This window comes from Cephus cinctus, unplaced genomic scaffold (genome assembly GCF_000341935.2).
Source record: "Cephus cinctus unplaced genomic scaffold, Ccin1 Ccin1_scaffold0160, whole genome shotgun sequence".
NCBI lineage: Eukaryota > Metazoa > Arthropoda > Insecta > Hymenoptera > Cephidae > Cephus > Cephus cinctus.
Window position 1 is genome coordinate 2,569,197 of NW_014332886.1, and position 22,758 is coordinate 2,591,954.

The 22,758-nt window shown below is 43.4% G+C and overlaps 1 protein-coding gene across 8 annotated transcripts in view; it reads left to right on the forward strand.

Moving 5' to 3' along the window:
- The window catches only part of LOC107263679, a 103,928-nt gene that overhangs the window by 72,701 nt on the left and 8,469 nt on the right, over positions 1–22,758 (forward strand). For 7 of the 8 annotated variants that reach the window (XM_025081061.1, XM_025081063.1, XM_025081059.1 and 4 more), the window contains one exon: positions 3,611–3,646. The exons of the other annotated variant lie outside the window; for it this stretch is intronic. In XM_025081061.1, the coding sequence (XP_024936829.1) occupies positions 3,611–3,646 (36 nt within the window). The remainder of the gene's footprint in view (positions 1–3,610; positions 3,647–22,758) is intronic. 8 annotated transcript variants of the gene reach the window in all.

Genomic DNA, 22,758 nt, shown 5'->3' on the forward strand with positions numbered 1-22,758 from the left:
GGAAAAAGATTAACGTTAAGAAACGTCTGTTGACTCGACCTGGTCCGAACAAAAGGAATCGGACCTTGATGCTAATTGAAGAGAATGGCTTATCTCGCGTGTATTCCGCTGTACACTCCCACCGAAAATTAATTCAGAGCTCAACCGTCCAACCACGTCAACTATAAATTGCTGAAAAGTGCCAGGTAACTAAACATCGAGGAATGAAATTGCGATATGCATTTACCTGGTAAGGACTATAAGCTACGTTACACCTGTCGCGTAGACCTCAGAGTCCTTGCGCAAGTGTCCTTATTCTAATTGTACTTAGATATTAAAAAACGACAATCGAACTGATTGACATACAGACCGGAATTTCATGGCACGATTAACGTGGAGTTGGAAAAAAAATACAAAAATAGTGATTACACTTGTCACCCGTTGCGTTAACCGGAAGTCGACAATCCGTTATTACTAATGATTTCGAGTCAAGGCAATAGGCAACACTTGACCGCTCTAGGGAGCTACGGGAGAAATGTTGCCCAACTCGTCAAAGACATCATTAGGATCTACACCCTGTTCTTATCGCAATACAGTACAGTGCCTTACCTTTTCCTTCACCTATTATCTGCTGCGTGCAAACTGACTTAATTTTTTCCCGTCGCTCATTGCAGACCCCAGGGGGTCATTAGGAGCGACTAACCGCGCGAAGCCTTAAGGCTGTCAACCAATGCACGTTGCCCAAGCAGGCGCTTCGAGATCGGAAGATCAATCGGTGGACCAACGGTACTCAGATCGGTAAGAGTGCTGCCGGTTAAATGCGGAAGTTGCGACAAGTTCACGTTCACCTCCGATCGTTTTCAATCGGGCGACTAGGAAAGACTTTCATTCTCGGCGACACCACAGGACATTACGCTTTCCAATGAATCATCGAAAGAATTCCGAACCCACGGGATATCCTTAATTGAAATTATTTATTCTTTTTCCCTCAGAGGATACGCCGTTTGTTCTTCGTTTCCTTGGATAAATAAAGTTTTTCTTACTTTATTTTCTCTCTATTACTTATCATTATTTCCCGTTTGACGGCAACTCCGTTGTTCGACACTTTAAAGAACTGCCGATATCGTACGTGTAAATGTCCATTTAACGTCGTTTCGTCATACGTACGGCACTTTACCGTTTACAGGCAAATAATGGTTTAATTAAACGGCACGTAAAGCGGCCTCCCTAAGTAAAACCGCCTTATACGCCCGGCCGATTGATTTACAATGGCCATAGTCCATGGTTAGCCATATGTACTCCAGTAAAGTCCATTCCACTGGGAACGCATATATTAGTGCACGAAGTCGCAATTAACTGTTGACATTTACTCCACTTCATGGCGCTCTCTTTTGCCGTAAAGAGTCCTTCGGCTTTTTTCTTTTTTCAAGGAGTTTTTACCCAGACTCTCAACACGCCACAAGGTCGCATACGTGTCCGGCAAGGATCGCAGGAAATTCATGTATAGAATTTCTAAATAAATTCGTTCGCTTCAAATGACTACCAATGACTTGTATATAGTATCAATGTATATATACTTCCCTGTATACTGACTCCAGCCATAAAGCAGTGCATAACGATCGTCCAGCTAGCAGATTACGGATTGATTAATAGTCCAGAAAATAGCGTTCGCGTTCCGCGTGATTCCGTGAAATCGAGCGAGTCAAATCCCTCGCTGATGGATTGCGCGATGCCCAAGACGCTGCTCGATTCACGGATGCAATTAATAATAATTAATAGAGTCGTGCACCGAGCGCGAACAAGTGTCGTTATGGTTGAGGGGATCCCTTACGGCACACGGCATGCAAAACGCTTAAGCGAAACACGCAGCGCCATATATACACGCACGTGCGTGTAACGTATTAACTAGCTATATTTTTCCCAGAGATCCCTTCTTGTATCAGAAACCTCTTAACAGATTTATAAAGCGCCGCTCGCCTTTAACGTCATATGCCCACGTTATGCAGCGTACACAGTCGAGCTTGTCTTTTTGTTATCGTCAGTGTTTTATACGACAAGGACTCCACGCTCGATTGACACGACGGCCTTTAGGTTATTTTAGCGACTAATTGGATTCGACAAGAAAATTATATAACATCATATATGCCGTATGACGTCAGAGGCGCTTGCCAATGTTCACCGTAGACGGAAGTCACGTGGTTGATTGGCTGAGCGGGAAAAATTTAAATCCCAGACGTGTATACATTTCTTTAATCCACGGTCCACACCGTTCTCTGTCCGTCCAATTCTCCTCTCGTGGCCTCGTGCAATTATTAATAAGGAAGTAACGCAAATCGTTGATTAACGTAGAGCGAATTAAGAATTTCCCAGATCGAAATATCATGCCTTACAGTGTCGATCCCGAGAGCTAATATGTCTGGCAGTTATCACGTCTACGTGTATACGTATGTATACAGTAAAAGCAAAGATGCACCACGGAGCACGGAGTTACTCCGGAAATTGATATTTATCGTTAAGTTTCCTCGGCCCTCGCTCTTTCCACGTCACGAATTAACGATTTGACGAATTAACCAGCCCCTATCGATCCGCCGATCGACAGCCCCGCGGTAACTTAATAACGAGGTACTATCCGTCTAACGAGGAATAATCGAAAAGCGATATTCCTTATGTTTTTCCCACGTTCTCGCGCTTCCCTATCTCTACCCCTTACACCCACCCGTAACCCCTCCACCACCAAGATATGACTCATGGCCCTCACCGTAATCCCTTGTAATTACGGCTCGCACAGAATTCGCGAGTAATTCACCTGGGATAGCCAATTCAACGTCGATATAAATAACCAATAACCATTATTCCAATGGTGGATACGCTTAGTATGATACGCACCTTCTTCTATATCTATCGTACGTACATATATATATATATATATATATATACATATATATATACATATATGCTCGCCACGATTGCCAGAGATCGCATAATTTCTCATTATGAAAATTCCACGTAGCCAATGTCAGCACGGGGTGGACACGTGGTTCGTGCTTGTTTTACCAATGGATCTCTTGAACTGGTATAGTTGCGCCAGGCAAACTTTGTCCTTCCAGTCGTATGTACGTTTACTGTGTATGTAACGCACCGGGCACGTTACTTCGAACAGGTAGCGCGGTTTATACTGTCGCTGTTGATTTTACTATTGATGTTGCTGCTACTTGCCAATGCAAACCTCAAATCGTTATAACGTCCGCTGAAGTCGCCTTTAATGATTACGAGCTCGCAATTACAAATAAGCTGGTATGGGCGATTCTCGATTGCGTAATGTGGCGCGTGTCCTAACCGTACCTTTGGTTTATATATATATATATATGTATATATATGCAGCTGACAAATCTTCCTTTACGACGACACCGTGCAGTTCGCGTAATTACAATTACACGCTCGCTTCGTGAGACTGGCGTGCAGCGTGTCAAGTGTGATAATGGATGAAAAGCGTGGAGGGGTCGACGTGCTCATTGAGTCTCAATGACTTTAGGTGTTTACCGTGTTACTGTACATTTATTTATTTTTTCTTTTTTTTTTTTCTCTTTTATACGATGATTAATTGTACCTTTCTTTCTGTCTTCTGTTTCAGGTGAGCAAATCTTCTAGCCTTAGTCTGACCTCGGTGGTGAGTGAATCATATATGCTATTTAACGTGACGAATGGATTTGGTCTTAAAATGATGATGAATATTGACGGTGATTTGTGATTATTGTCAATGGTAAAAGGAATCGTCACGGAGATTCGCATGGCGGTTTGTAACGCATTTGGCAGCTGCTCTATGAATATGTACCTACGTGGGTATCGACTTGTACGATTGACCATAGCTAGAGGGTGACTCCATCTTTAATGGAATGCGAGTCGCGAGCGCGTGGGTCTACGAAATATATCAGAGTGGCTTTGCCAGAGCCCACGCTCCAAATGGCGTATATAGCAATCTTGACATTTTGTGTATTACGAAATCGTACGGATTCTTGGGTAACCGAGAATTCGTAATATCCAAGAAAGTGTCGTAAAACGCTGTGAACGAGAATCTCCATATGTGGTAGAACCTTGTGCGTCGCTGGAACGATTTTCGAAACTGACACGAAAAGTTAATTGTGGGCGGATTTTTTTTTTGGAAAATTATACAAATTTTTAATAATTCGTATACTCAAATATAAGGTCGAGTTCTCGCGTTAATTTATGGCATATGTGTTGCGATATATCAGCACGTTACGAGGCATGCTGTGAATGAATTTCTAGGTTAGGTTGCACCTACGAATGGCGCCTGATGATCGAGAGATGATCAGGATCATTAGAGATCGTTAGAGGGGACTCATTCGCGTGGTCGTCATTCATGGTTGGCCGCCATTTACGTGGGAAATTGCGTAACCTATTTGTTACGCAACTATCGATCATCATCATTGCATAGGCATTGTGCATACGTCGCACGTCAGTGCGGCAATGATTATTTGAATTTTCCCGCGTTTTGAAACAACTGCAATTTTCAAGGTATGCTTCTTCGGCTTCGTGCTCGTTACGGCTCATGCTTCATTACGTGCTGTTTACACGAAGACATTAACATTTAGCGTTCGTCGTTACGCCTTTGTATATTTTACGACTCATAATTATTCCAAGGATACAGCCTACCTCGATTGATAAAAAGAAAAATAGTACGTGCATTTAACACCCCACGCTTTAAATAATTGAAAAACGAGGGTGTCAAGATTTTACGCAACCGAGATGTCCGACTCTGCGAGCTTTACGTCACTTTATTTCAGATCGATTTATTAGCGATAATAATTCGGGGTTATGTTTTTGGCAGACATTTTTTTAATCTCTATACATCACAAGGCAACATTGCAAATTAGCTGTAACCGAGTCGTCGTTACTTTTTAACACGTCTAATAAATATTGATACGCTTTAAAGACACGCCCGTAGTCACTTACCGGCGACACTTTATTATACTTTTATTACGAGGACCCAGGGCCGTACCGTGACAGTGCATAGTCAGTCATTGACAATTCGTTAGCCGGTAGTACGTAAACGCATTCCGGTGAATTATTGCGTGGCAATACGTTACCCAAGATCATTGATAGCTTCGAGGATATATATTGCTCCTACACGCAAAAAGTAGTGTCGATAATATCGCCATTATTGTTTTGTTCATTAAATCAATGCTCGGTGTTAGGAAAGCGAGACAGTAATAGGAGGCGAATTAAAAGCATATACACAGCACTGTAGACAGTCGCTTCTTGTACCAAGGTGAGCTAGTTCCTCTTGCAGAAATACATCCTGATCGCCGTCCGCGTTGGATATATTGCCAAATCGGGTATTGTCAAAAAAAAAAAAATTTTTTTTTCAATTTTCATACAAACTCGTCCTTAAAATTTTTATTGATTTTTTTTTTCATTTCGAGAAATAAAAATTTTTAATTATAATAAAAAAAAATTACTTGCGGTCACGTTTGGCACAAGTATTACTTGTTAAGTGCATCTGCATCGTATCTTCTCAAAAGTTAAAATACTCCCATATAATAAGCACCGGCAGAGTAAAAGGAGATGAGTGATCCCCGAGGCGACGGCCTCTAACGCAAGTGAGAGTGGATTCGAAAGTGAGAGTACGTTGTTGTATTTTATTATAACCGCTCTTCGGCAAGCAATGCCGCTGAATTGGCTTTGTTGTCGTGTAAGGCATCGGCATAGCCGCGCGATTGACCTCAGGGAAGTAAGTTCGCGACCCAGAAACGTCGGATTGGTCAGAAGTCATTGGGATGAAAGATGCCGGTCAGTGTATAAGGCAAGCAATTTTATCTCGTGGGAGAATTGAACGTTTCAACTTTCTACGGTGCGTTGGAAGAGTTACGTACTGAGAATTGTATACGTGTTCGTGTACTCTTGGACATGGATCCTTAGGGTCCATATAAAACGTAACACGCATAAAAGTCGCAGTACCATATACGTAAATTACACAATGAAAATCCTCTTTTGGCAAATCGAATGGGGACACGTTCCCTGTCTATCTCGAGTATGGCACCGGTTGTAGGTATTTTTTAATTTCTACAAGTATTATATACCTGTCTTGTAGTTACCGTTCTCGCCAACGAGAAACCTTATACTCTTCCGTCTTGGCGAGAGTGTCCAGATCGAATCTGTCACAGACAAGCATCTATACGTACAGTTGGGATATTCGAAACCAAAGCCAAGATCCGTCAAGTCCAACGTAACGTACGTTAGCAAGCGTATTCATGGAAAAATTGACCGCAAGGGGTCAATATCGGTGCTTATAAATTTTTTAAAGGATCAATAAAAATAATAAACGGCACACCATTGAAAAACATGTTTAACTACATTTCAAATTTTTACTCCCATTAATTCACCATCTAATCTCTAGCAGAAATCTCAATAGACACTGAACGTTGCCAGATACTTTTCCAGTAACCATATGTCACTCCGTACTCAGACCCTGACTTTTGCTTCAAGTGACAAAGGAAGTAACAGGTGATACGACGTACTGACATCTTATAAGCTTATCCTGGCATACATCGACTACCGTGAATTTGTCATCGATCGCGCCGAAAAGAGACTCGTTCCAAATGGACGACTGATCCTCGGTCAACGCGAACGAACGATCAGGGGCGATCGGCGCGACCTGACGTCGAAATTTCGAAACAAAAAAATGAGCTCTGATCGAGCACGACAATCTGACGGAGTTTACCGATGTGTAACTCGAGTGAGAGTCGGTACGTTGAGCGATAGGTGAACCGAACTGGTTTTCTACTCTGTTTGATGGGGAGTGGAATGCGAACGCAAGGCCGATACGTTAGAGCTAGATCAAAGCAAGTACTTGTACTTTCGTCGCTGGTTCGTTACCCGTATCGACACTCGAATTCCACTACCGAACAGGAACATTGAAGAATTCCAACGTACACAGTCCACCCCGTATAGCCAGAAAGTGCGACGGGATAAAAAAAGAAATATAAAAATGATATTTTCCACACGATCGAAATTACAATGAAAATCTAATCGACGATCGATATTGATCACGACGACCATATGAAAAGTCCTGATACGTCACGACTTTTTACATTAAATAACAGCTCGCAGTCCGTTCAATTGTAAATCGCGGATGATTCTCGCGTCTAGCGGGTATACATAAGGCGCGAGAAGAATTCACAAAAATATGCCGATTTATCTCATTAGTATAAGCTCGCCTATGTGCCGCCGGTTTAGCCTGTACGATATTATTATCGGTATAGGGTTGGCTGTGTCCTGGCTTCCTGCGTACTGGACACCCAGGCATACCAACGCTGTACATACATACGTCGAACGTAAGCGGCGGCCCGGCGATTGCCAGCTTGTTATTAATCTTAATTGCCATCTAGAGGCTGCCAATTAACAACGCCTGTCACTTGTTTTTACCCGGGCGAGAGCCCTATCTCCTAGCCGTGGGCCCTTGCTGTATTGGTATTTTATAATTATTACCGCCTATGGAAATATAATTATTCGACTTTTAACTCCAGCTCGACATACGGGGATGCGTTATTATAACGCACGAGGCCGTTACACGCACACGCGCGCCATCCTGCCCGATCAACGTGCACCTTAGGGAGGAAAAAGGTAGACGCGAAACTCATAGCTCCCCCCTCCCCCCCCATCTACCCCACCTTCCTTCCTCCCCTCTATCCCTACTCCGATAAGATCCAACCCTTTCATCCCTCGAGCGCTTCTTTCCTTTACCGTTTCTTCGTACCGACAAATAAACGTTCTCGGCTCTCAAGGAGCACAAACGTTTCCCAGTCTTTTTGTATCCTTATCGACTCTTACCCCCCTTACCCACCCTATTGCTCTTTAACTTTTAACATTCGGCTGTACCTCGGGCTGCCTATATAGCTTAGTTAGCTCAGGCTAGTACATAACTATATATATATACGAGCAGGATCAAGTTACGTTTTACTACAGGCGCATGTTATTGCAGTTGCTGTAAGAACACTTAGCGCTGCGATGGAGAATAAGAGATGTGTCATTAGCAGTCTATTGAGAAGAAATTCATGTATATATGTATTTATGGTGTTATATATGTATATAGAATTCAACAGTGTCCGAATGTGACTTCCGTCTATGATAATATAGCAATTTCGAAAGTATCATTTGCAAAGTTTTAAAAAGCATGGTTGTAAACACTGTACGGCAGGTATGTAGAGGTTTTACGTGTTACGTAACGATAGAGATAAAAGCAATAAGAAAAGTGTTGATCGACTTTATGCCGATACGATGAAATAGCCCTTATCGAAATCCTTGAACGATTTTAAGGATACACTATCATGCGTGATCTACGATTATTATCAATCGGCGAATTCCTCGAGAGGCTACGCAGTAACCGATTTGCACAGGCCACTTTGCAAATCTTTATGACTCCTTTTGAGCGGCCAAGAAACGTGATATAGGCAGCCTACGATATAACATATACGATTGGAATCTTCAGTCGATTCCTTATGCCGCGTATATTACCAAGTGATAAGATCGACTTTGTATTCACAATGGCGACTTGGCTCCCAAGGTACCGTTTACACGGTTGCTGCACGGTTTCATCACTGTCACGGACGATTCTCTCGTTTCGGATGATTTTTAAGGTGGGTATGTCCAATGGGATTCCGGCTACTAGTATATAATTTATTAACACGGTCGGATAGCGTGAACGAAAATTCATACGGACGTATGTGGGCAACTCAGGAAATTGACTGTACAGACCGCGAGACGTAACTTATCGTTAGCTTCATGGAGAGTGAATTCCGCGTGTAAAATCGAGAGTAGACTCACTCGTAACTGTAACCGTAACCGTAATAAACGAGCGCGTCGAAACCGATTCTGTCTGCATGCTGCTGTTTGCCGATAGAGCTCAGCACGGAATTCAGTGCAGAGCTCAGGTACGATATAAAATAACATAAAAACTACTGACCATCATAATAAACGTTAGACAAAATAAAGTCTCGGCCAAAGCTGTGGAAAAAATGAAGAGAAGCGTATGCGTGATGTGCAAACGAAAAAAAAATAATAATAATCATAAATCTGGCATACGAGCATATTCATGACTTGGGGCATTGCAATTATAAATTGTAGAATTTTTTCAAAAATCTTATTAGTCGTATGAATCCCTGAGACCACCCTGACTGGATCTGTTATGCTGTAGGTATATGGTAGGTATAGGTTGGGTACGAAGCTCTTCTGACAGGAGTGTATAGATAAGAGTATCCATAGCAATATAGGTTATAGGTATCTATCTACCTTCGGCCTGTAGTTAGGGTGTAAAATCGGGACTAAATTGCGCCTAAGGAGCTGTAGAAACCCGTGACTTCCGGTACCAAGGGTTAGCAACGATCTTGCGATTCCAGCCGGTAATTCAGAGTCGGTTAAAAAAAGGACCGGTCGGTAATACAGGCTTAAGTCGACGGCGGGCCTGAGATGGTTTATTATAGGTACGTACGGGAGGGATGGAAAGATGGGGTTCGGACTGGCAAGAAGGAGAGGATGAATAGCGTGCGAGTTATATATATAGTGTGTATACCAACAAAGTCGGGCATTGAGAGGCCCCGAGAGTGAGATTAGCAGCTGATGAAAAGGTGGAGCCTCGCGAGATGACGTTTTAAGTGCCGATGAAATTGTACGGCGATAAGTGCAGCCTCCATTCCTTCACCGCGGGCTTATATATAGCGTTCACCATTTTACCGATATAGTGGAGGCGAGAACAAATGCCCCCTTCTGAGAGCATAGCGCTACTCTTTTCGCGAACAGGACCCTATACGTCAATTATGAAGAAAGCGAGAAAACAATTTTTTTTAATTGCACTAATATTTTGAGAAATAAAATTTGAATCTTAAACCCAGGGTCAATGTTACGTTCGTATTGACTCCTGCTAGGAGGTTAGGTTGCCTGGCGTGTATACAGATAGGTGGAACAGAAGAATTGTTAAGGTGCCGCCTAGAGGTGGTCAGATAAATACGTACCGACGCAGGGCGTACTTGTACACCAATATAGCCGTGAGATATAAAGGCGCCGCCACCATATGGTCGGACGCGAAAGAGTTGCATAATCTTAAGGTGGCCGCCGACAAGGAGAGTCAGCCGTGTCACGCATCTGTCTATCTATTCCGTACGGTGTAGCAGTGTATCGTGTACAGTGTACAACCTGTACGCATTGGCTTATGTGCCTATATAGTAACTTCCCACTGTTCTCTCATCTCCGTGCGTTCCTCCTTTTATCACGGAGCTACCTAGCGCGAGCAGGATCGCAGGATGCGGCTGTACTACCGCGTGGATTTATTCGAGACTTTTCTAACCACTTGGCACTGTCAAACCCCTAGATGGTCGCGTTGCGCTGTGAAAAAGAGGACAGATGAAAAAGCTGCAGGCGTCCACGATCTCACCTGCGTGCATACCTATCTGTCCCATCTTCCAGTCGCGATAAGGAAGATCGATGCAGAGGAATAGCACCTTCGGAGACGTCCGATAATACTGTGAGCACGATGCATCTTCGGGCTGGATGCATTCGAGTATTTATTTTTGATGCTGTAGAGATCCAGTGAGGAATCGATGGGATCGATGGAAAGCTCGTTAAAAGTTAACTTCAACTGAGTATGGGATTTTGACAATGGCGTTTGTATCCGAATATATATCTGAGCTCGGATTCTTCGCTGTTGTATCTGAATTTCTCTTATGTTATTAAGATGGGCAATTTACGCGTCAATAGACTGGATTGAGCTATTTATAAGTATAATGGAAAAATTCTCAGAATTGTCTCATGGTTTCTCTCAAGATTTTCTCTTTGCGGGGTACAACAGATCGGACTTCCGTTCGACTTAGGGAAACTGGGTCATATGGAGCAGGGTCGAATCGTGACACGTCTTGTACAGCTATTATCGTGGCAACTAGGCACACTGTCACCTTGCTATGAAATTAGGTTAAGGTCACCGGGATGACCTTTACGTAAAGTGCAAGACGTCCCGGACGTCCTCCGTTATTCCCAATATGGTTAGGCACTTGTCCCAGTTGTGCTCGGTGTTATCCTTCACGTAATCCTTAAATGGAGATGTTGGAAATTGGTCCTTTGTGCCTTTTATATCGGCAGACTCCAATAGGACTGACAAGGATCTCACTGATTCATGCCCATAAAAATTCATTCACCTCTTTTTTTTACAAATAACACAGTCCAGCATCCTTCGCACATGTTTCTCGTAGTTTTTTTTCTCAATGTGTCTGGCACTTCAAAGTTCTAAAGCACCACTTGAAGCATACATTCAGTCTAGTCCTTGATTATTTAAAATCCCATAAGAGCACAGCATGCATAGAGACGCAGCTGCGGGCTTCGCCGCAACTGAAAAGGACCAGTCCGGTCGATTAGGCTCGTTTGAAAATGTAAGTGTAAACACTTTCCCATGGCACAGCAAGGACCCCGACCACGGCGGCGGCGGCAGCGGCATTCCATGGCTATGCATAAACGGTCGGCATAGTCAGTCGCTGCCCTCCCGAGGAAGAGTAGTAAATTATCACCATAATAACCCCATGGAAGCGGATTGGATTTCTCGCCACAGTCCCTCTCTCCGTAATGCCTCCCAGCTGGCTACGTTCGCCAGCACCGTTTACGCCATCCGTGGTGTTTACACGCGGTGGTTTTATGGGAATGTTAATGGGTGACATTCCTCCACCCTTCGCGCACAGAAGGACGAGACTTTTTCGCGATTCTCGTCATTTCGTAGCAAGTTTATTCAGCATGGTCTAGCAAATCGCCGCAAGCGTCATTATCACCATGGTCCACTGTTATACGTATCTATATCTGCGACTATTCTTATAATTTCTTCAAATTAACTTCCCTGTACCTGTGAACTTTTTAAATCTCACACCGTAACCAGAGTTCATCCTGCCGTAGGCACCAGCCCGCACAGTCAGCATGTCCCTCTGCCGGAGCGGTGATAAAGTTCAATTATCATTTTTACATTGCCGAGTTGATCGCGCTCCGTAGCTGCACTGTATACATCGCACGTGGCCGGGGATGCAGAACGGATTTAAGACTTGCGTTACGGGGATTGTTGGGTATGAAGCAATTATACGGTTCCGCGAACCCTACGCGCGATTGTCAACAGCCTCGTAACTTCTTGCCAGGGCCCTATGGGCCCTGTGCTCGACAGGCAAACCTTTCCACAGCCTTTACAGCCCTTACTGACCCCTCTTTCCTGACTCTTTACTTCTCTGCCGATCTTACAACCTCTAGCCTCGGACTCGTCCCCCATATCTCCTTCTATCGTCGTTTCTTCCGTCGTAGTAATTGCAAACTCGTCCGCTAGGGGCGCTGCGTATGAGTTATACCTCTGCTATGTATACCTAAGGTCTCGCACGTCGGCTCTGTAATTGGTTTCGTTCGGTGTCCGCTAACTCGATGCTCACCAGCCCTCGAATTCAATGCGGATGACGCTTTGCTTGTACGTAATATCTCGCGAAAATGAGGGATCGTGGCTTCCAGTGTGATCTACCACCCAGATTGGTATGAAGATCGGAAATGGGAGAAAAACGAAAGATTAGAACTGATCGAGCTCTCTGCTACTTGGAAACCCGCCATTACGCAAAATGGATAATGGGATGGGAACCTGGAAAGGAGAATAAAAACGTAGAAATTGGTACCATTACTTTGATCCATCGATGATGGGAGACACTTTGTATTGAATTTTACTAAAGAAATCGGACAAGTCGAAGTTAACTATCGTGACATCATAGCGATGCTGTTGCCAGCGATGATCTTGCTGGGAAAAACTATATACAGTATAGGCTTGGTTTCTCGATGATATACAATTTTTATCCAGGTAATATTAAATCACGGTAAACCGATCGTCCGCGAAATCTTGTTGCTAATTCTCTAATTGGTACTTATATACTGTCGCTAAATATTTCGCCATTGCCATTACGTATGCACATGTAGACGTTTCAAGGTTCACGTCATTTCGTACGGGCCAAGGTCACTCTCGTAAAAGTATCCAAGAAACAACATTATCATTATTCGTAGTACAGGGAGTTAGCCTTTATCGGGTATGGATTCAAACTAGATGTACCTCGTATGACATTACGCCAATAAGTATGGTATATATAGATATAGAAACTGTGCTGATCGAACTGGGACAATTTTAATATTCCAATTGCATAACTATGCTAACATATGTTTAATTATGAGTTGAATCGACATCTGAGCGAGATAAACGTTTAAAGATCTATAATTTAAGTTATCTTACACCGGATACAGTCAAAGCAGAAATCGTTCGACACTCGTTACGGTATAAGATAGGTAAAGTTCGTAAATTGGGCCAGTGGACCTCGACTCTTGCTTTGGGCCATAAAAATGAAAAGAAAAGACAGTATTACCAACAAGGCAAAGTATGGTATGTTTTCACCAACTTTTTTTTTTCTATACATTTTTATTTCTTTTTTTTTACATTACGTGTATGGTACGTACGTATATGTATGTACACACGGAAGTCCACTGTCCGAACGTCCCAATAAAATGAACCGTTATGTATTACAATGTTTAATAATAATTCGCGAGAATCTTCGAATAAATTATTCACACAAAATGGCGAAACGAAAGACCATCCGGGTGTATCGTTAACATATGACAATCTGTCTCTTCTCCCGCTGTGTTGAGAACTAACGAAAAAAGACGTCACCGGCAGCATAATCAATGATCTGTACCTACATAACAACATGGATACGTAGATCCTTGAAAGGTTCTATAAGAAACGCGACATTATAAATATTCTTCTCATTTTTCGGTAGAACAAAATTCGACCTCGGTCATAGAATACGAGGTCTCTGCTACAACGAAAAAGAATCTCTGTAAAAAAAAATATAATTTTTCAGCAGGTGTCTTAATAATCGATCGATCGATCCGATATTCTCTTGGGTGCAATCAAATGTGACCTCGAACGGATCCCTGTCTTTAATTTAAAAAAAAAAAGAACTAAATCTCCCATGTATATAGGTATAGAGTGTACTCGGAAATTCTACCAAAGATACTATACTGTTAACATCAAAGATATATATACATATATATATATCTATATTATCAATATTCAAAGTCTTCGTTATATTCCATAATGCAATTATTAATACAATCCTAAGATTTCTTCAAAATCGTATCCAGTCAAGTTGATCTAGTAAAGATTTTTCAATCCGCCACGGAATTTGATCTCTGGTTTATAAATAGCGCCATAGAGAGTGAAGGTGCGCACGTAAGCAGTAACAGTATAACTGCAGCATGTGCATACTATGTGCCAGGGTACAGATAGCTGATACAGCTCGCGCAGTGGTTTAACAACCAGGTCAGTGTTTTTCGCTCTAGTTATGTTGATATGTATAATCTTGGTAATTATACACCACCCGTAGGATTTACCGGTGTGGTTGGGACCTGTATGCAAGGTGCATTTTCCTCCAGTGCACCAATCAGCCCTGATTGGCACTGCCTATTATTTATCGACTGATTACGAATTATACTCGCATGTTCACCCCTTGCTTAGATATCTATACCCGGTAGTTACCCAAACTCACCTGATACTCGGATGAAACTGAATATCCCTATACCGACGCGAGGAACAACATTGGTGCCAGGAAGGAAACACGTCCATCCGGATTATTCAAAACGGTGACTTTGGTAACCGCTACAAAAATAACAGCAACCAAGTCAGCACCATTAAACGGGGGATCGGTTTCATGTGGCGAACCGTTGCTGAATCGTACACGAACAGCCGCCATTGCATCATTCATGCGGTTCATTGAGCCCTATGGACCGTAGAACGGTTGTGCGAAGGTGGCTGCGTTCAGACCCATGAAGTACCACCGAAAAACCGGTAAACGGCAGGATGCCAAATCTGCGATTAGCGTCCATTCATTTAGTATTAAAGGTGCTTTTATTTCTATGAAGAATTTTGTTCCTGGCTAAAGATCAATTCTTGCTTTCTTGTACCTGTATATATGTGTATCTATACGGTTATCGATATCAGCAATATATATGTCGATCGATATATATCCTATTGACAGTTACTAGCGTCGCTGGGAAAACGTCATAAATTGAAACTAGTATATTGAAATGATATGAAACACAGCATGAGGTCTATTAGAAGTGCGGGAGGCAAAAGCGATAAAAATGATTTAAAAAAAAAGCACACTATATAACGAATACCGTGCGTTGTAATATTACAGATAGATACATGACTTTAACGCGCCATGAGAAATTGCCGTTTTTCCCACGGGGGTCCCTCTATGAGGCATCCACGTCTTCAGCTACCGGCTATCGTTCGAGTGCTACGCGAAGAAATATACGTATACGCACTTGCAAATGCACCTTAAAGACGGCCTTTGCGCCTCTCATTTATATCGGAAATATAATTGGCAGTTTGCGAATCCATCAAGGTATCCAATGGCAGGTAGGATACATGCGATATTCCACTGCGTACCCTATGCTACGCTACGATAATTCGTACTTTCGATATATCCGCTATGGGTCCTAGTTAGATACGTAACAGTCTCTAGTTGCATACTTGCATATGTATATGGTACACGGTATAACCGAGCAATGGATTTCGCAATAGCGCCGCAAACTAGTAGCAATGATAGAAGGCTACATCGCGCGCCAAGTTCTACGTGATAAAATGTGGACTACGACAAAGATACAAAAGGCACATTCGATCAGGGGAATTAGAATTTGACATAAGTCTAGATGAATATACTATACTGTATATGATTAAAGCTTAAATATATAGGTATATTAAAGAAAACACTAGGAGATCTTTCGATATTAGACTATACCTTCCGTTAGGTTAGGTTAGGTTAGATAGGATGTATTTGAGGCTACCATTAGCCAGTGATTGATAATGCCCGCAGACTCGTTCTGCGCCATCGCATCCGACGGATGAAGGTCCCTTTAGTGTCTATACTGCGAGAGGAACAAAAAGCTAACCGAAGGGCTCGTGACGCGGAGTGCAACGCATGAGAGAGAGAGAGAGAGAGAGTGAGAGAAAGGCGCGCAGGGCATGATGGGACGGACGAGTATATACCTAGGTAGCTTCTCGATTAGGTACGGGAAGAGCGGATGTTTAGGAAAAGATGGCGTAAAAAGGCAAAAAGCTCGCGTAAATGCTGTTGAGTGCATTGTCACTACTCTCTCTCTAGCAGGCAATCATCGCTAATGCGGAGGTTTTGTCCGGCTTATAATTAGCTACGAAAGTGACAGGCACCGACAAAGAATCCTACGGTTCGCGGGCACCTCGAGTGCATTCAGCCGTTCTCCTATGCAACGGCCGCGGGAGAATGACAATGCACCTGCAAGCCTCTGGCCCTTATTTAGTTCGCAATAGTGGAGTAATGGCTGGGTGAACGAGCATTGCTGCTGCTTTACTAGGGAGTCTGACACGTTCGTGTACTGTAACGATTACCACTGGCCATCCTAGACGTCCTTGTCATTTCTTTGTTATCGATGCGTAAACCGAAAGTTTTATTTGAATTTAATTTTTTTTTTACAAATATAGGTCTAGCGAAGTGAACAGTGACGCTAGTGGGATAACGCAAACTTGCTGACGGCTGTATACTTACTCCGCATTGTACACAATGGAGACATAATGCTAAATGATACATTCTCCAGTCCGTAACACTTGAGATGACAATGCAGCTGCTAACTAGCAAAATGCTAATATTTACTTAACCACTGTGCAAAGGCTGCTCAGGTCTCCGATCTCGATGGCACTGGAGGCTGTAGAGTGGAAGCGAATGGACTGATGCAAAGGTTGCTATTCACTGTGGAAAACGAGGAAGAATAAGAAGGTGGGAAGGCGATGACAAGGCAGACTACACGTCTAAGATTTTCCACTACGAGATTGAATAATTGAACGAGAGTCGATGCTACGAAACGGGAATTTGTCAAGTGTCAGATGTGTTACTATACTATAAAATGATGTGTTTAAAAAAAAAGAGTAGTCTGTACCCTAATGAAAATAATATCAAATCATAAATCTAGTGACAATTTTCTTACTGTTTGACAGCCGTCTACCAATCTGAACATAGGTACAGTCAATACTAAACGTATACGTACATGCATAGGTATACGATACACTGTCCTTCAGAGTGCAAGTATGAAAGATATACTCTTCTTCAGGTAGAAATGCTAACCGAGCGAATAAACAGACCGGATTCTCATGCAGCGAACGTATCTCAGTGTCGGATAGGCGGATATACTACTCCTCACATGAAAACCAGAATCTACTCCGGATCCAGAATGGTTGATCCGGAGGGAAGCGTAACCGTAAACCCAGCACTTACTCACGCTCTCGACCTGTACCACTGTCAGTCGCACAAAGCCCGTTGAATTAACATATACGTACGTCTTCATCTTCTCGTTCCTGGGCACTTCAGCAGGACGGGGCATCGCGGCCGATTGCAAATTGTGCGCGTCAGTTTTACCCGGGGGAAAAAGGGGAAGAGAGAAAGGAGAACGAAAGAGCTAGAAATAGAGGTAGATAACGATAGAGAGAGAGAAAGAGAGAAAGATAATAATAGCAATGAAAATAGATAGAACGAGATACTAACAACCCTGAGGGTTTAGTTGGCGCGCGAGGAGGTGGTTTTCTGGGTCTGCTCGTGTCCCGAGCGTCTTCTACGGGCCTAGAAAACGTCCGGGATATGATAATAAGCCGTGGAGGCTCGCGCCAACGTTATGCGCCAAGCACGACTCGGACCTTCAGGCTACATTCACCAGGTTCCTTCATTGGGATCCGAAGGCAGTCTCTTCTCTTCCCTGAAGTCGCTGTCACGACTACCGGAAATGTACAGTCCAAGACCAGTTGAATTCAAGTCCAGGTATCCAGCAGGTTCCCGTCGGTGTATCCAGGTAGTAGGAACTTCTGGTTTGGTTCGATCGAGGAAATATCTTCGTACAGTACCGCAACACGGTATTAGCATAATGCCCGGCGAAGCAAGCTCAGTTTTTAAACAGTCTGGTAAGGCAGGCACCCAACGCAAATTGTGCGAGGAATAATCTTACTCCAAGTACTTGAGAGCTTTAACCGAACTGGATCGGTCGTTACTTTACAACCGCCTTTAGCTTTCGTATTGCCATGGTCCTTTTTCTTTTTTCATTCTTTCTCCTTCTGTATCTCGGGTAAGTGCGTAACGTACCCATTCTCACTGATTCACTCTCTTTACTGTACACTGACTGCTCGCCTACGGTAACTGCCGCTAATCATAATTTACACTGGAAGTCGCGCGAACCGGCATCTTTGACTGTCATTCAATTAAAATCGTACGGTCGTGGATCCGCAGGAAATTACTAGTCGTAACTTGCGATGGATAAACGATGTGGAGTCGACAAAAAATCATGTCTTCGTTATACACTGTATTGCTGCGCTAATGAAAGTGTATACCTATATATGTAAGTTGCATCCTTTCTATTCTATTCACTTTTTTTGCATTGCTCCTCGTTATCGATTCGTCATGTCGTACTTTCATTTCAATGTAGACTTTCTTTCTCCTTGACGTAATTGGACCTTTCGATGCTATTCTTGTGGTATAACGAACTCGATACCGTTAGTTTTTCGTGGTGCAACTGACCTGCCTCAACTTTAAATCCGCCTCAGCAGCCACCACAGAAAACTGTCAGGCGTATTCGCATAATTTTTTCAATTTGAAAAATGTCTTTGAACATTTTTGATTTTTCGAAATTTTCTACAGGCAGTTCAGAAAATCCTTTTCTTCCACGATCAATTCTTTTCCAGTTTTATCGTGCGAACGACGTGTCGAACTAATTTTACCATTTTTTTTTACCACATACGGAAAAAGCATAGAGACGGTAAGTCAGTCGTATACGCATACCTGACTGTAACTGTAACGATACACAATGCCTTAAGAATAGTTTACGACGGAGAAAATGGTCCTGTAGTTTGCGAGGCCGCTGCTATAATCATTCGTAATGATCGCCACGGCTGATTGCTCGCAAATATGTAAACACAGCCGTAAACCCCGAGAAATCGTAATGCACCTCGACTGTGATTACGCGCGCGCGGACACGCAGCGGAATTCTCAAAGACGTATCCAGGATATCGTCTTCGGTTGGAATTTTCAAATGAAGACAGAAGTAGTTATAAGCAGCAAGTACGCGGTAGATGATCGATGCATACATATCAAGTCCGTGTGTAATCTACCAGCAGATGATGTATTTCGCACGATGAAGACGTAAGGAAGCTGCGCAGTGAGAAAAACATTGAAACGCGCGATCGCGCAATTACTTAACGTTAAACGGCTCTCGAGATCTTTATTACGTATTTTCTTCTAATTACTATAACCGTTTCAAGATCCCCTACACTAATTAGCAAATTCTTCATAAACTCCACCTCCTCAACTAGCGTATATGCGACTCCTTTAACTTTCTCGTTCTTCTCGCGGAAATGTTCCGGATGCTGGAAAAATTTTTTTTCTATCTTAGACTAAAGAATTTTCAAATATTTTTCATTTAAGAATTATAAACAGTGAAAGGGTTAAAACGCGTTATGAAGCTCGTAGATGATTATTATTTAATTTAACATTCATTGATTTCTTGTATCTATACGGTGACCAAAAATAAATCTTGCAACTGGTCCAATTTTTTACTTGCACTTTATCTAATTCCTCGTCCGGTTTAGTTTCGCGCGTAATAACATGCACGTGGCGCGTAACGCTGCGCTTAAATGCTTCCCTCGTAAAGTAAACTGGGCCAGTCGTCTCGTCGTGGTTGCATGTGCAGATGCAAGTTGCGACTATGACGTTACGCTGCACGGGTTCACGGTTTGCCATTGTTTCCTACCCGATGCATTGTACATTGACCGAGAGCCGATATTGACACGGTTAAAGTTACCATTATCGTAAGTACACAGAGGACATTGCTACTAGCTGCCTTGCCCATAAACGTTATCAGCTTGCAGCCTACCGTGATGCCAGAGACAGGATATCGTTAATGACTGTCCTATTATTAAGTCTCTAATAAAAGTTATAAGTGAAAGTGAATACACGACGGAAGTAATGTCTGACTTAAGTCAGAGACTGTCCTTATTCGACCTGGCCGCGACGTTTTGAATCTTAATAAGAAACGACGGTCCGGTCTGTTCGGTTGCGAAATCGTAGACACGCGAATCCGCCTGAAAGTTTAGTGGTTTCTCACAGTCCGGTAAAACGCGGTACCGGATAAATACGAACAACCCAATTCAATCTAATCTGCAACACCTAGAATTCTTGCGCCATCGGCAGCCGAGCCACCATTAAGGGTCGTCTCCAGCGAAGCGAAACTCCGAGGACAATTATTACACGCGGCAACTTTGCGGAACGGCAGCTTCGTTCGCGAGAGTTCTCGATGATCGAGGATAACGACAGGATCATCGGGCGGGGAGATCGGTTCGTACCTCAATGATTCTGATCGTCACCCTGTTGCGAGGACCCGGGTCGGGGCGCCATAGGGAGATCATGGTACCCTGCGAAAGCTTGATAAAATAAAAAAAATAAAGGTGGATCCCTATCGCTATCTCGATAATAGAATGATTCATCTGGTACAAGCGGTAACAATAAGCGAACAAGATATTATTCCAGTCCCGGCCGTATCTCAGACATGCGGGTACTTGATCTGGGAGCAGGGAGTACCTAACATAACAAATAACAATACGGTATTGGCCTCACGTACATCGAGGGCCTAGGATCAGCGCCATTATATCGCCAGCGGGTAGTGGGTACCCTGACCAACAGACAGACGTACTTCTCTTGATCCTCTCTTCATTCTCTCTTGATTCTCTCGGCCTCCTCCTCCCGTAGCTTCATCGTCCTCTCCTCGCCTTCTTCATCCCACCCGCTGCCCCGTTCTCAATAGTTAATACAGGTTGGATGAAACCCGTTCAATTACTCGCAACACGATACCACGGCTATTTGTTGTGGTTTGCTGAAGCCCGAGTCCTCTTCCTGTGGCTTCGGTTTGAAGAGCCGCCGTTCCTGGCAGAACATTGTCCTTTGTCCTTCGCGGGTCCTACTTCGCTTCACTGGGGATACAAGACGTCTTCATACCCAGGTGTCCTGACCAAGTACTATATCCTTCGAGCAGGATCGACCATGTCCAACTGGTCTGAAGTCGTTGCTCTTGGAGGTGAAGATACTCGAGTGCAATTGAAAGACACTCATTCACGATCCATCCACTTCACGCTGATCCCGACTTCCTATCGGGATACTAGAACCTTCTAGAATCTCTCGAGACGTCCGTAAAGCACCCTGAAGGAAAAAATCTTGAAGGGGCCAGAAAAATACAACCCTCGGCTCAGCCTCCTCCTCTTCATCTCGATGACGGAGCACTGATCGCTTCTCGAGATTTTCTTTAATGCCAAGTTATTTAAAAATGGTAGCCCTTGAATAAGCGTACTGTCATTGGGTAAATAAACGATTTCGTTCCGCGTGATCGCTGAGGTGTCTCGGCACGGCTGACGGTAACATCCATTGCCGTGACCATCTATAACTCAAGCTACCCCGTCTTAGCGCCATTGTAACGATCGCATCTCGATCCCAGCTAGGGTTACCGCTACATTATCCCAGGAAGTTCGACTTCGAAATTGCCACACGCTCTCCTGGATCGCAGCAGAGCACCTGCCGAAGGTGCAACAGAACGTGGAGGCGGAAGCGGTTTCTGCACTTGACATTACGAAATCTTGCTAATTCCTGGGCGTCATGGCTCAAGATAGTATCCTCTTATCCAGCTACGTCTACATCTTGTACCTTGTGTCTTCATGAAGCTTTTTAATATTCCATATGTATATTTGGAAACAATTTTTATATTGTCCGTTGCTAAAAGCTCCTGGCTCAGAGGTACCTACTACACGAATTTGATCCTTGAATAATCTTTCGTTTTGGAACAAGCTAATATAATAGTTCATCAACACCGGGTCCACTACCCAATTTTACAAATTACTTTTTATTCCCCCTCGTAAACCGTCTAACTGATCGTAATCAAGCGATCCGTTCTGATTGTCTTTAGTGCCTAATTTCCTCGTCCTCGTTGCTAATTGCACCGGGGACTCAAGAGCAAAGGCAGATCAAGGAGGAGAGACTGAAATAGCAGTTAGCTAACCATTTCTCCACGCAGCACTCTCGGGCACCGGATTGAGAGTGAAAGGGAGACGTACGTCGTACGCCTCGGGGAAGACGTGGCCTGACGTCTTTTTCGCAGCGGCTCCACTCGACTGCGCTCTTCATTTTGTTCGCGCGATGATGTTTCTCACAGTCTCTTCTCACTCTGCGTCTTTCTCACATGCTGTCAGACATTCCAAGAACTGCCGTTAACGCTTCTATTTCGATCCACAAAAATTTCATATCCCAGTACCCTTACCGATGTACGCAGACACGTAATGCAAGGTCAATAAGTGAAAATCGACGTAACCTTTTTGAAAAAAATGTAGAGAAAAAAATTTTACAAAATTATACTACTATCCGTTACGAGCCATCACGCATTGCCCAGTGTATTATTGTTACTCAATACTAAATAACGGTATTTACGCCAAGGTGTAACAAGATGAACTTCAAGAACTTGCTACGGCGACAACACGCTCTTCAGCAAGCTGTAAAGTGGCAGTTGGCGTGAGATAGATAAGAGGGTTAGAAAGGTTCAACCGTGAGATCGCGAGATTCTTGAAATAGTTAGCACTTAGCATCAACGAATCGCTAGTCTTCCTCG